Source organism: Terrapene carolina, unplaced genomic scaffold (assembly GCF_002925995.2).
Source record: "Terrapene carolina triunguis isolate 2854851 unplaced genomic scaffold, T_m_triunguis-2.0 Scaffold58, whole genome shotgun sequence".
Classification (NCBI taxonomy): domain Eukaryota; kingdom Metazoa; phylum Chordata; order Testudines; family Emydidae; genus Terrapene; species Terrapene triunguis.
The window spans coordinates 112,986,864-113,000,660 of record NW_020664409.1 but is presented as its reverse complement, the minus strand read 5'-3'; the positions used below and the strand labels follow the sequence as shown (position 1 = coordinate 113,000,660).

The 13,797-nt window shown below is 47.6% G+C and overlaps 1 protein-coding gene across 4 annotated transcripts in view; it reads left to right on the top strand.

Moving 5' to 3' along the window:
• The window catches only part of LOC112113248, a 68,096-nt gene extending 56,518 nt beyond the window's left edge, over positions 1-11,578 (top strand). For all 4 annotated transcript variants that reach the window (XM_029913852.1, XM_029913850.1, XM_029913855.1 and 1 more), the window contains 4 exons: positions 533-768; positions 2,985-3,138; positions 3,593-3,641; positions 9,879-11,578. In XM_029913852.1, coding sequence (XP_029769712.1) covers positions 533-768; positions 2,985-3,138; positions 3,593-3,641; positions 9,879-10,021 — 582 coding nt within the window. In that variant the 3' untranslated portion in view covers positions 10,022-11,578. The remainder of the gene's footprint in view (positions 1-532; positions 769-2,984; positions 3,139-3,592; positions 3,642-9,878) is intronic.
• The last annotated feature ends 2,219 nt before the right edge of the window (positions 11,579-13,797 follow it).

Sequence of the window (13,797 nt, the reverse complement as noted above, 5' to 3'; positions counted from 1 at the left end):
GGTCTGATGAAGTGGGCATTCACCCACGGAAGCTTATGCTCCAATACTTCTGTTAGTCTTAAAGATGCCACAGGACCCTCTGTTGTATTTTTGGAGAGTCTTTAAGCAAAAGCTTTGTAATTTAACTGACTTATGAGCCTTTGAAATATATGTGCTGTTTTTGAGTAGACTTCTGCATTCATCATCTCATTGTTTTGTATAAAGTGTACAGCAAAAGGCGGCCATGCTGTGCATGCGTATGCAGGTGGTATAAGCTGCATACTGTTGACTTGTAAGCTGTTACGGGCTCAGCTATTGTTCATCTTGTTCAGTGCTCCTGGAACTCTTGCTGTTTTTTCACTGAATTCTCAGGGGGGGGGGGGTATCCATATTCTTTTTTAAACCAAAGAAAGAACCCAAGGAAATTCCATACAAAATAGGTTAAGAAAGCATTAGAGATACATGGTTAAGAATGCAAAAGTTAAGGTTGCTGCAGGCTGCATTTTAGCATGTTCAGTTTAGCAGGTATTTAATTTTTTTCCCTCTTCCCTAGGACTTAAAATATGATGACGAAGAAAAGACTCTTGAGGTCCCACCTTCCAGTTTGCCATCAGATCAACCAACCATCTTCACCATTGCACAGCAGCCCCTGCTCCCTGGTGTGAAGTTGTATCCATATGGCAGAAAGAGAGGAGGAGGAGAGATCCAGTCACAGTTGGAGAAGAAGCACAAAGGCAAAACCATAGAACAAAGCCCAGAAGTGGAACCTGCGGGGTTCCATCTACTGAGGTAACTGCATGGTGACCTCGGGGCTTCCCTGCTCAGATAGCCGTACTTTCAGTGAAAGGTCTCAACAGCATCAGCAGATATTGCAGCACACTATCATACATGACCCCCTGTCTCAGCTTAAATACGGTTTAAATACTTAGCAGGCCCTGTCAGAAAATCACTTTTTTAGGAGCTCAAAAGTCTGCACAAAAATTTCAGCTCAAGATTGAAATGTGTCCTGCAAAGTCCAAGTTTAGAAGAGAGACTTGGTGACAAAATGTAAATACAATTAAAATTAGATATTTTCAGATTTATAGGCTTCAAAGCTGGAAAACACTCATTACCGGTTGCTCATCCAATCCAGCCCCCCACTTTTCCTCTGCCCATTAAAGTGTAGTTTCCTATAGTCATTCCATGTGGAAACCTCAGCTTTACCGCCTACCTCCCAATAGGCACTCTCAATACACCTTGGCTCATGGAGGTAGAACTGTTCTTCGAGATGTGGTGTTCATGTCCATTCCAATACCCACCCACCTACCCTGCTGTCGAAGTAGCCGGCAGGAAGGAACTGAGGAGGGATCGGGTTGGCAGGGCCCTATATTGGGCGCTATGAAAGCGCGACTCCCGGGGGCGCCCAGGCCGACCCTCTGGATTCTGCTAAGGGAAAAATCTTCTGGGTGTTGTGCGCACAGCGCACACACCTGATTGGAGTGGACATGAACAACACATCTAGAAGAACAACAGTTACGAGAAGGTGAGTAACCATTTTTTCCTGAGAAGATTGGGGCTTATTCCAATAGGACAAAGGCTGTATTAATTCCCTGCCTTCACGGGACTGCTACTGGGAATTGAGTACACAGACTTACGCAGGAATACCATCGACTCGGCATCTGCAGAGGATGCCTGCTTTGGGAGGGCAATTGTCCAATCTCTATTCAACTAGAATCCACGTTCTTAGTACTGCTGGCTAAATCCCTGCAGATGGGAATATGCAGAAGACATTAAAAAGTAAAAAGACAAAAATAAAAAAAAACCAAGTTTCTTTGACAAGTCCTCTTTTATACAAGATCCTGTAAACTGGTATTAATTACACTGCTTTGGCCCTGAATGTTACAGCACCATGTCTCTCCAGCCTCTTTGTAAATGAAGAGCCTCTTCCAGTTAAGGTCTCTTTCTGGAGGTGAAACAATTTAAATTAAATTTCTTGTCCAGAATAAATATAATGGGCTATTCAGGCTCATTGCTTTCTCTGAGGGTTTTTTCTGGCCCATCACCAGGGTATCTCTGCACCTTTGTCCTTCTGAGGCCTTGTCTATACTACAGAGTTTTGTCGATGCAAGTTATGCTGACATACACCACTGCTTTCATTAAACTGCTGTTGCATGTCAACACTCTGTTCCTGGTGTCGGCAGAGCACATCCACACTAGCAGCTCTTGCGTTGAGACAGAGAGCAGTGCACTGTGGTAGCTATCCCTCTGTGCAACTGGCCGCAGGGTGCTTTGGGAAGGGTTTACAATGCTTCCTGGGGCAGGTACAGCGTCACATGATGCAGGTTTCTCAATCCCATCCTTCCATGGGCATCCTCCAGCAGCAGCCAGCCCTGCCTGCCTGCCTGCCACTGTGTTCCTAGTGCGGAGGAGAGCAGGATTCCACATTAATGATTTTGAGATTCTCTCTGAGTTCTCCCACAGCCTCATCTGCCCACAGACCAAGATGATCTACCCCTCCCCTGTAGTCTAGGCAGGAGTGTGTTTGCTGCTGTAGTGCTCAAGTGGGCCGTAGCTATGTGAGTGCTGCACGCTGAGGAATTTCCACAGTTCCTGGAGCTTTGGCCGGGGGGCGGGAAACGGACGTGCCTGTGTAGCTGGATGCAGGGCTGCGGAGTTCAAAATAGTGAGCAGACTGGTCACGGTGGGCATTGTGGGATACTTCCTGGAGGCCAGGTGAACGTGGTGTCTACACTGACACTTCATCACTCTAACTTTGCCACAAAAATCTCTACGCCTCTCGTCAAGGTGGTTTTATTTTGTCGGCAAAACAAGAGAGTTTTTGCCGCCAAAAGTAGCATTGTAGTATGTACACCTCCACTGTTTTGCCAACAAAACTGTGTAGTGTAGACAAGGCCTATGTTTCCAGTGGGTATTGAATTAGCGGTGACGTGACCTCTATTTTAGTCTCTTTCAGCCTTCTGCTGTTTAAATACCCCTCCTTGATATTTTTATTTTCTCTAATTCAGCCAACACGTTCCTGGCAGACTGGTGGTCTCAGCCAGAAAGTCCATGGCAAGTCACCCACAGAACGCAAGCAGAGAGTGTGCACCTGCGTTTTACGACCGGAATACAACCTCCGTTCCAGGAACATCCGTGTCTGAGGCACCACCCAGCTCTCATGTAAGCAGCCTGCTAGGAGTGTGACAGCTGTCGTGGGGAGGCAATGAGAGTCCCATCAGCTGGGCTGTGGCTTTCGTGGGAGTTATGCAACTGGAACCTTGTGCAGTACTATGAACACTGGCTTTTGTCTGGAGGATTTCATCCTTCACTAGGAACGTAGTTCCATGCATCTTTACTGGTGATGCTCATTACGCCTTCCCATGTGAGAGCTTCGTTTCCTTGTCACAGCCCTGGGCATCCCTTCTACTTTATACCACCACCTTGAGGGCTTTCTCTTTCCTTGCAAACTTAGGTCCCAGCCCTCTCTGATTTACTGGAGTCTGACAGGCCATAGTTGAGCAGCTAATTAAAAATGAACCACTTCTATGGTTGCTGGTAAAGAGAAGGGTGAGAGACATGGGAGCTCGTATAGTTGGGTGTATACTGAACTTTAACTCTTGGTTTATTTCCTCAGGTAACTGTGAAGGATGAAAGAGAACTGTTTACCATTCCAAGTGCAGCAGGTAAGCAAAGGCAACTGTTAATGGTTACTGTGTCCTTGCTAGGCAAGGGACTCCCAAAATGTGCCCAACCAGGAACTTCACCACCTTTGCAGCCTACAGTCAAGAAATGCAGCTTGCGGAGCATACATATCTCAGCATGTCTGCTCGGATCAAGGCAAACTATGCTGGACTTGTCATCTCTGTGAGCTTTGCTTCCATATTGATTAGGGTGGCTGTGGTCTGAATCTTAACTGGCTTATTGCCTTCTCAGTGATCCATTTCAGAGGACCCCACTCTTTCTGAATGTGTACGGTGTAGGTGTACGGAAAAGTGTGTGGTTCTTCGAGTGATGGTCCCTATGTGTACATGCGCTCCATGTACCTGAGACTGGAAAATTCTTACTAGGAGTGTCCATTGGTTTGTGCCTGCACCCTGTGCGTCCTTGGGCTCCGAATCGAGGTCATAAGGAGAGGCGTGGATTGACCACCTCTCAAATTCCTTTCTACGGCTTACGGTCGGGGACAGAACTCGGTGTCTGCAGCTTTGCTAGCATTCCTACTAAAAAAATTTTTTGGGGTGTGTGTAAATAGTTTGTCTTAAATAGCTAGTTCTAGTATTTTAGTAGTTAATTTAGTGTTTTGGGGTCTGGGTTCCCCCCATGTCTCTCCTCCCTAACGTTTAGGGTTCTTAGGATGCCTAAGATCCCAGGCTTTAAATCCTGCATGACCTACCTCCAGCTTTATATTGCCTTGGAGAATCCCACGTTCTCTCCAAGTGCAATGTTTGCCATTCACTTCCACCTTGAACATGGCAATCCCATGAATTTTGGCTTCAAAGATACCTAATGGAGCAGTCAATGAAGGCCCAGTCCAATCCCACATCGGCTCTCTCTCTCTGTCCCTCTCTCTCTGTGTCACACGCAAACACACACCCCCTCGTGTATCGTCAGCAGTTCCCTAGTAATGCCCTTTCAGGCTGACACTCTCCAGCTCTGGATCGTCAGATACCAAGCCTGGGAACTCTAACAAGAGACAGGAGGGGAGGGTAAGATCAGACACCCCATAAGAAACAGGAAAAGTCCCCTCCTAAGGCCTCTAAAAAGAGAATCACTTCCCCCTCCACCTTCCAAATCACATCCCAGTATTGGTACGTTAGGAGCTCACTGGGACCGGGGGGCTGATCTGTCAATACGGAGGGCCAAGAGCAGCCCTAAACAGCCAGCTGTGGAAGGGGCAGGACCAGCCCCAATACTAGAAACAAGAGGGAGTGAGCACCGGCTGTACTGTCAGCACTGCACCACAGCAGCCAAAGGGACTTGGTGGTTCCATCATCTACCACCCAACTTAAATCACTACTGTCCGCTCCACTGGGAGGTAGCAATCCCTCCTGCTCGCCTGCTGGTAGACCTGGGTTCACTGTCCTGGAGGATCTGGCTTTTATTCCAGCACAGAGTTGCTGATACTTGTGGAACCAGTGATCTATAAGGAGACACCCACACCTTTGAGGCACCATTTGCCAGTACTGTCAATGGCTTCATCTGTGGAGTCTGAAGAATCCTATTCTTCTGGTGAGATAGAGACCGAGTCAGTGTCCCTCAGCCTGCTCCAAGAAGCAGTGTTTACTCCTGGGGGAATTCTGTGCCTAAAAATTCTGTGCACAATATTTTCAAATTCTGCATATTTTATTTGTCAAATTAACACTATAAAATCATATCAGTTTCAATTATTTTTGGTCATTTATTTCAAAATACCTGTCAACAAGTGTCTGTAACAATACAGACAACAAAAAGATTCAGAAAATGTTTTTTGACAAATAGATTCCTTTCTATGCATATTAATACAGAACTCTGAGTAATAATTCATTTAAACTACAATACAGAACCATATTTCCTGCACCCCCCAGAAGCAGTGCAAAGTCTGGGGGGAGTGAGGAGTAATAGAGAAGCTGAGGGAGAGGGAAATAATTGCTGGGAAGAAGCCTGGGTGTGAAATTGGAGGGTTGTTGGGTATGGGTGGGAAAAGTATGGAACAGGTTTTTGGAGGGGACGGGGAGGGACTGCTAGAGAGTTTTCCCCATGTAGACCCTGGCTGACCCCTAGCTTCTCCCATTCAGTCAGGCACGTGTGTCCCTCCACCTCCACTCAGACACCCACTCTTCCCCCTCCCCCATCCCCATGTGTGTCTGTGCCCTCACCCAGCCATGCCCTGTCCCTATATGGCTCTATACCCCTTCCCCCTGTCCCAGTGAGTCTGTGCCCCCACCTAGCCACCTCCCTATCCTTATGTAGCTCTGCACCCCCTCCCCGATCACGATGTGGCCCTGTGCCTCCACTCCCATTCAGCCCCTGCCCCAGTCTGTCCTCCCCCACTAGCCCTTATGAGCCCCTGTCTGACACCTCCTCCCCCCAGCACTCCATGCTGTCTGTCTCTCCATAGCCCCTGTCTCCTGACCTGGCAGGCGCTGCAAAGAAGGCAGGCTCTTTCTCTTCCCTAGCTGTCTGGGAGCTGCTGCTGTGTTCTATCGCCACCGCACCCTCTGGTGGGCAAAAGACGGAACTGCAGCGACTTTTAAGCAGAAGCTTTTTTTCTGCACAAAAATTTTAAAATATGCATGGCTCATTAATTATGCGCCCCTGCAGTGGCACAGAATTCCCCCAGGAGTAAATGTTTGCCAAGATAGGGGCTCCAGATTCTCCTGGTAACCTCCCCTTTGTCACCACCTCCTTATCATTATGATCCCATCCCCTGGACGGTGGGGTTCCTGGGATCCCTACTGCAGACCGCCTGACTTAAAGGGATCTCTGCAGGCGTCTACACAAGGATCACTGCAAAGGGAGTACGTATCCTCAGCCCCCTCATGAGTACTGTGAGGAAGATCAGCCCAAGCACACAGAACGGTTCGACCCCCCTGCAGCACTCTCTTCCTCATCCCCTGATGAGGTGGTGATACCAGCCGCATCATCACTACCCAACGACTACAAGCATTTTCAAGGTGTGAATTCCAGAGTGTCTTCAGATTCTTCTGGAGGAAGCCCAGGATTCCACTCACAAGCTTCTGCAGGACCACAAGTGGGAACTACATAACTTGGTGGTACAAAACATCTTCCAGTGGGGGTTCCCATTGGGATCTCTTCGTGTCCAAGGACAACAAGAAATGCCCAACCTAGTGTTCCCAATCAGGTTGGGGGTCACGATTCCAGAGGATTCTTTCCTGGTTCAGTGGTTGGAGCCGCTGATGTATGCCTTCCCACCCTGTGCCACCCTTTTGCCCTGAGTCCTAAAGAAAATCAAGAAGGACAGTGTGTTGGTGATTCTCATGGCATCCTACTGGCTGAGGCAGTTCTGGTTCACCAGCGTCCGTCAGATGTCAGTGTTCCCGTGCATGCATATCCATCCGTTTCCAAACCTTCTAACACAGAACAGTGGCAGGATCAACTATCCCAACCCAGCATTCTTCTGTCTAACAGCCTGGTATTGGGAAGGATGATGAGCTTAGAGGAATTGTGCTCCAAGGAAGTACAATCTGTACTCTGTAACAGCAGAAAACGCCCCACGAGACAGTGTTGTGGGCCTAAATGGAAGAGATTTTCTGTCTGGTACCAACTTCGTCACATAACCCCAGAGGATTTGGACATCTCTGTTCTCTTAGACTACCTTCTTTCCCCGAAGAAGCTGGGGCTATCTCTGTTCCCAGTGTCTGCATTTGGCAGTAATTAACACCTTCCAGTCCCTGATTGACAGCTACTCGGTCTTCACCCAACCTATAACTAAGATTCCTGAAAGGCCTTGCCAGAACTTTTCCTCCAGTACTGAAATCAGCACCGTCTTGGGACCTCAGCTTGGCTTTGTCAACACTCATGAATCCTCTGTTTGTACCATTGGCCCCTTGCTCCCTTCTTCACCTGTCTATGAAGGTAGCCTTCCTGACTGCAGTCACCTCTGCCAGAAGAGTGGGTGAGCTCAGGGCCCTTGTGGCAGACTCCTTATGCAGTGCTCCCTAGAGTAAGGTAGTTTTGAGGTTACACCCCAAGTTCATTCCAGAGGTTCCCTTTGAATTCCACGTTAACCAGGTCATACACCTTTTGGTCTTCTCCCCAAAACCTCACGCCATCAGGAAGGACAGGAAGTTCCACTCTATGGACGTCCCTCAAGCCATAGCTTCCTACCTACAAAGGACTGAACCCTCCCAGAAATCTCTGAGACTCTTTGTTTCCTTTGCTGAGCAGCTGAAAGGAGAAGCGGTCTCCTCTCTGAGTCTTTCCAAATTGATTTCTGGTTGTCTGCCTTTGCTATGATCTTGCAGGGATGACAACTCGTCAGAGTGAGGGCTCACTTGACCAGAGCCCAGACTGCTTCAGGGCCATCTCTTCAGGGTTTTTCCCTCCTGGAAATCTGTAGAGTGACAGCATCGGGCTCTGTGCAGACCTTTACTAGACATTATGCACTGGTGCAAGCCTCTTCTGCAGATGCGTTCTTCGGTACAGTGGTCCTAGTGTCAATGGTGCAATACAGGTTCTCTCACCCTCCTCCTTGGTGAATACTGCTTGGGAGTCACCCACAGTGGAATACGCATAGGGACCATCACTTGAAGAAAGAACAGTAAGGTAAATGACCTGAGTTCTTTGAGATGTGGTTCCTCTGTGTATTCCACTACCCACCCTGCTCCTCTCCTGCGTCAGATCCTTTCTCTACCACAAACCACTCTCAAAAGGTATTGGAGAAGCATTCAGTCCACACTTCCCTTAATGCCTTTAGATTGGAGCATGAAGAGGTACAGGGCACAGGTGCAGACGCTACTAGTAAGAATTTTCCAGTCTCAGTTGCACGGAGCACATGTGCACCACAATAGAATACAAATAAGGACCATACATCTCAAGGAACTTCAGTTACTGTAGAGGTAAGTGATCTTTCTTTTTAAACAGGTTGTTGTTAAGAGGACTTTAAGTAGATGCCCATTGTCACGGAGTATGGGGGGACTCAGGGCCCTGCACCCCCGGCGTCCTGTGATTCACCATAACTCTCAGCCAGCCAGTAAAGCAGAAGGTTTATTTAGACGACGGGAATACAGTCCAAGACAGGTCTTGCAGGCACAGACAACAGGATACCCCTCAGTTAGGTCCATCTTGGGGTCCTCGGGCACCCCAGCCCCCCTCCGGAGGTCAGAGCCCTCCCTGCCTGCCAGCCACCTCACCAACCAGCTTCTCAGACTCTGCCTTCAGCGACCCCTCCCACAGCCCTTTGTTCAGTTTCCCGGGCAAAGGTGTCACCTGGCCCCAGCCCCCTCCTGGGTTCTCATGTTACATGCTCAGGTATTCTCCGCCGGTCAGTCTCCCATCCCCCAATGCAGACTATCCTAGCCACACTCCCCTGTCAGCATTCACAGACCACATTAAGAACAGTCCCAGTTCGTCACACCCATGTAATAGCAGGACTAGGGTGTGCCTACATTAAGGGTCTGTATGCCATTGTAAGCAGGGCTTTAAACAGCGGAATGCTTACCTTGAGGGGAAGTCAATCTTCTACTAGCTGCAAGCAAGAGTTTTGTATGGCTCTTTGCAGTCTATTGCCAGCCTTAATTATGACATGGCTATCAGGAGGATTGTTCAAGTCTAGGAGCTTTCTACAGCAGCCCCATATACATGTTAACACCCTGTTTCCCCTCAGCTACCAGCAGCTCCTGCATGTGTTTCAGAGGTAGCATTGATAGTGTTAAATGACTAGAGTACTGGGACGTGGGAACCTTAAGACTTGTTGAGGGGGCAGGCAGCAGAGAGAAATAACTGGAGGCAGGGAAAGTTGCTTGGCCCCAGAAAGTTAACTGCATTCTGTTCCTGCTCGTGCACTGGTCCCTGCTGTAGCCAATGCTGGGAGCAGCTCATGTCTACATAGGGTTAGGTACAGACACCTTTTTGTGGACTAGGGAGAGGAGAGACTGTTGCCAGATAAGAATTAAAAAAAAAAAAAAGAGAGAAAGAAAAGTACACAAAGGAAGAAGCAAGACAAAAAAGACGGAGGAGATGGGGGGATGGATAAAGACCAGATGAAAGATTGAATGGACAGGGGGGAAAGACAGTGTTGTTTTAAAGTGTGTTGCAAGGGGGCCAGAACAGAGGAACACTTCCAGCCATTAGTGTTTCCCCAGTGGGATTCCAGCAAAATGTTGGGAACCACCAAACAAGAGCTGCAAAATTCACTGGTGTCAAAGCAGGACTGATGCCTCTCAATCTAATATTTTGTTCTCCTCTTGCATACAATAAAGGTATCCTTCATGTCCGAGCCAAAGAAGGTGTTTGGGGAAAGTGGCAAAATCCAAGTGCTCAGGAAGACAATCGTTCTGATGGGGATAAAATGGAGACAGATGGAAACACGCACACTGCAAAAGATTCATGGAGCCCACACTAGTTTGTTATAATACAAAGCCTGTTACCTGACTCTTATACACACAATATATGAACATATATCATCAGTACCAAAAGGCTGTAGAAATAGACTCCTTCTCGTTGAAAAATTATTCTGAAACTGATTGTCAAATAATCTTACACTGATAATTTAATACGATTTACTGAGTGAATTCTGGGCACTGTCTCTGAAGTAGCCTGCTGCATCAGTGCCTCTTTTCAGAATGGAAGAGTTTGCATACAACAGCAAAGCTGAAATATCCATTTGGACAATAGTTGACTGTTTCTTGAAAGAGAAATTAAGTGAGTTAGCAGCATGCAGAGATGATATACATGGGACTCCCCCTTTGCTAAGACACTTGACTCTAGAGTGTAGCCAACAACTCTTTGCCAGTGAAAGCCATGTTGGTAAAGAAAAACTTAGAGTAACAGTAACTCATCCAAAATGCATAGAGTCAAATGCTAAGACACTGTAGCCTACATATTAATCCAAAGCAATAGATCGTCGACCCACTGATTTTTGGAGAGGAAAACAGATTGTGATTTGATCAACAGAAAACTTCTGCAATAATAAAGAACAACTTCTTGTTGTTCTGTGTAAATTGAGGGAATGGATGATGTCCCAGGATGGTGCTGGAGCATCAGCTTATCCTGCCTGTGGTGGGGATTTTCAAATACAGACAGGTTGTGCTTGAAGTTCAGCAGAAGTGGAAAGGACGTAGGAAAGTTCTAACCTGAAAAGATATGTTTAGCGTAACCCCCTAAGTAAACAAATCTACATTAAAACCTCTCCCTGGCCTTCTGGTGAGGTGTAATCCAAACTTCCATCTGGTGAGAGTGAGTTCTTGGGGTTACACTGTGTGTCAAGTGTGAGAAATTGCTGAGTTTTGTGTCCCATAAGGACATGGTTTCTGAGAGTGCTTGGAGTCGGATTATACTTTTCTGTATCATAAAGCCTTGCAGTGTTAGAGTGGCAGTGGATGCAAGTGGGGCTTGATCCAAAGCCCACTGAAATCATGTAGAGACTCGCACTGACTTCGGTGGTCTTTGGAGCAGGTCCTAAATGAAGATGAGAATCCTTGGTGAAGAGGAATCTGTGCAGTACAGTTAAATCTTCATGGATTAACTGTTTAGTTTTGCTTTCTCTACATATTCTCAGTTCTGATTAGTTTCATAATGGAGTCTTTGCTGAACAGAACTGTGGAGCACAATGATCTGTTTAATAGCATTGCCCCCACCCTTCACTGTCTTGTTTCTCCTTTTTAATGTGTTTCCATCCTTTCCCTGCGATGCTGCCTGCTGCTAAATTTGCAAGTGCTGTAAGAATTTTTATGCTGTTGAGCAGGGTTGTTTTTTTGTTTTGTTTTAACTGAATGCAGGACTCTTTGAGCTAAAGCAGATAAACTGCTGGGACGTTAGGGACCCAGCCTGACTGAAAGTGTCTCTTGGTGCATCACTTCAGCTGTCAAACTCTTTTTGCCTTATACCAATATGGTGTTTTCTAGCATTGCTTGAATCATGCATTGTATTTGTGCCTTTTTGTGTTTATAAAATAAAAATACTTGCTATTCTTCCAAAAAAAAACTTATACAAGTATAGGTGCTTGTACTTTATTTTGTGGGTGGGTGGGTGGCGGGGACATGTTACATACTGAGAGTGGCTATCACCGCATTTCTTCTTCTTCCATCCTCCTTCCCCCCACTGGCTCCATTTTCCCATCCTTGGTACCCTGACCCTTCTACAGTTCCCACTGTCCCTACCTGCTCCTCTTCCCCTCTCCATACTAATCTCCCCTTTCCTTCCACCAGCACAGATCCAAGTCCTACATTCACCCCCTTTCCACTTCCCATATCCATCTCCCCATGACCACTTCTGCTGCTCTTGTGCCACCATTTCCAACCTTACACACATTCTCCCCCCACTCCTTCCACCCTGTCTCTGGAACACCTACTCCTTCTCTGAAAAGATTTGTCATCCATGACCTCTTTGTATCTTGCTCCCTCCAGCTCTTCGCTTTCTGACCTAGATCCCTTTGTCTGTCATGACCTCTGAGGAGGTCTCCTCTTTTCTCTCATTCCTGCCTGGAACAGACCGGGGTGGGGGTGATGGGCTTTTTCTGTCCTGTTCCTGCTGCTTCAAGTCCCTCCCACCTCCGCCCTCTCCCTTCCTGCTTTCTCCTCTTTTTGAACAGCACTGCACCCGACTCTCTGCTCCCCCTCCATGTTGCTGTCATCTACTGTCCATCCAATTCCTCCCCCTCAGCCTTCCTCTTTGATTTCAACTCTTGGCTCTCTCTTCTCTTCCCAGTCTTTCACACTCATCCGTAGTGACTTCAACTTCCATATTGAAGACCCATCTGACCCCTTAAGTGTACATTCTTCGTAGAGTGATGGTCTCTAAGTGTATTCTAAATGTGAGTATGAGTGTGCGCCATGCACCCTATCCAGAAATTCTTCAGAGCCGTGTCCGTTGGCCCGCACATGTGCAGTAGTTCTCCTCATGCTCCTGACCAAGGGTATAAGAGACAGTGTGGGTTGATACCTCTCCAGTTCCTTCTTACCACTGCCTGGCCCAAGTCAGAACTGTGCCCTCACTTTGGTGCATAACCTATAAAGAAAGCATTTGTAAATAGTTCTATTCTGAGATTAGTAGTTAGCAGTTAAAGTTTATAGTATAGTTCCGAGTATTTCTTTCTCCCTGGTTGGGAAACGCCTCCGCAGCACCAGGACTATGCCCAGAGTCCCTCAATCCTTCTCCGTCAGTGATGAACATCAGTGTTGCCTATATTGTCTGGGTGAGGCGCATATCTAGTGAAGTGCACTGTTGCTCCTTCCCACCCAGAACTCAAGAAGCCCAGGAGCTTCGCCTGTGGAGGCATGTGATGGAAAAGGCTATGAGAACCCTCTCCGATTTCGGCCAGGGAGACCCCCTGTAATCAGCCTCAACTGATCAACAGTGCCCCTCCAAGTACGTGCCTTGGAGCAGAGCCCTCAACATCTAAGCCTAAGATCTCTTCTTTCAGGGCTGCCCTTGATGGTAGAGAGCACTCTCCTGGTGTAAGGACAGATCATCATTGAGGACTGTCCATGAAAAACGCACTTCCTCCCTGAGTCTGTCCAGCTTGGGGGAGACATCACGTATGGAACCTAAGGAACTGACTCCATTGAAGACCCCTGGATCAGAGTGCAAGACACAGAAAGAAGGGTCCGCTGGTTCTGTTGGTCACCTCGGTACTGAAGCATAAGGATAGATGTTCACTGGTTCCGTCTACAAGTGCAGGTCCAGACCAGTTGTCTGTATCGCTTCGTCTATCTAAAGACCAGCCAGTCACTGCAGATAAACCAGATCCATCAGATTTAACTACGGGAACCTCGAACACCAGGGTGTCCCGAGACTTTAACACCAGAGGATATATTCCTCCCTTATCTGTAGTCTCCACTTTTCTAGCCCGGCCCTCCTGAGGGATGTTCTTACTCCGGAGGAGGAGTCTACACCATTGTCTCAGGAGCCATCTCCCGTCCAGGAATCTGGCAGGAGTGTCCCGGTACCTGCGGCACCACTGCTACCAATGGAGCAGGTCTCGGACTCAGATGACTCTCAGGAGATGGCCGCACTGGTAGCTCCGTGGAGGCAATTGAACCCTGATAGTCAAGGGGTTACCCTCACCATCTTGCTGGATATGAACCCTTTCCCCCCAGAGACTGCTGGCACAGATTTCTTTGGGGTCCCCCTGCAACCATTCAATCCCTCTTTCTCGCATTATTGGGATCTGTGAGTTCC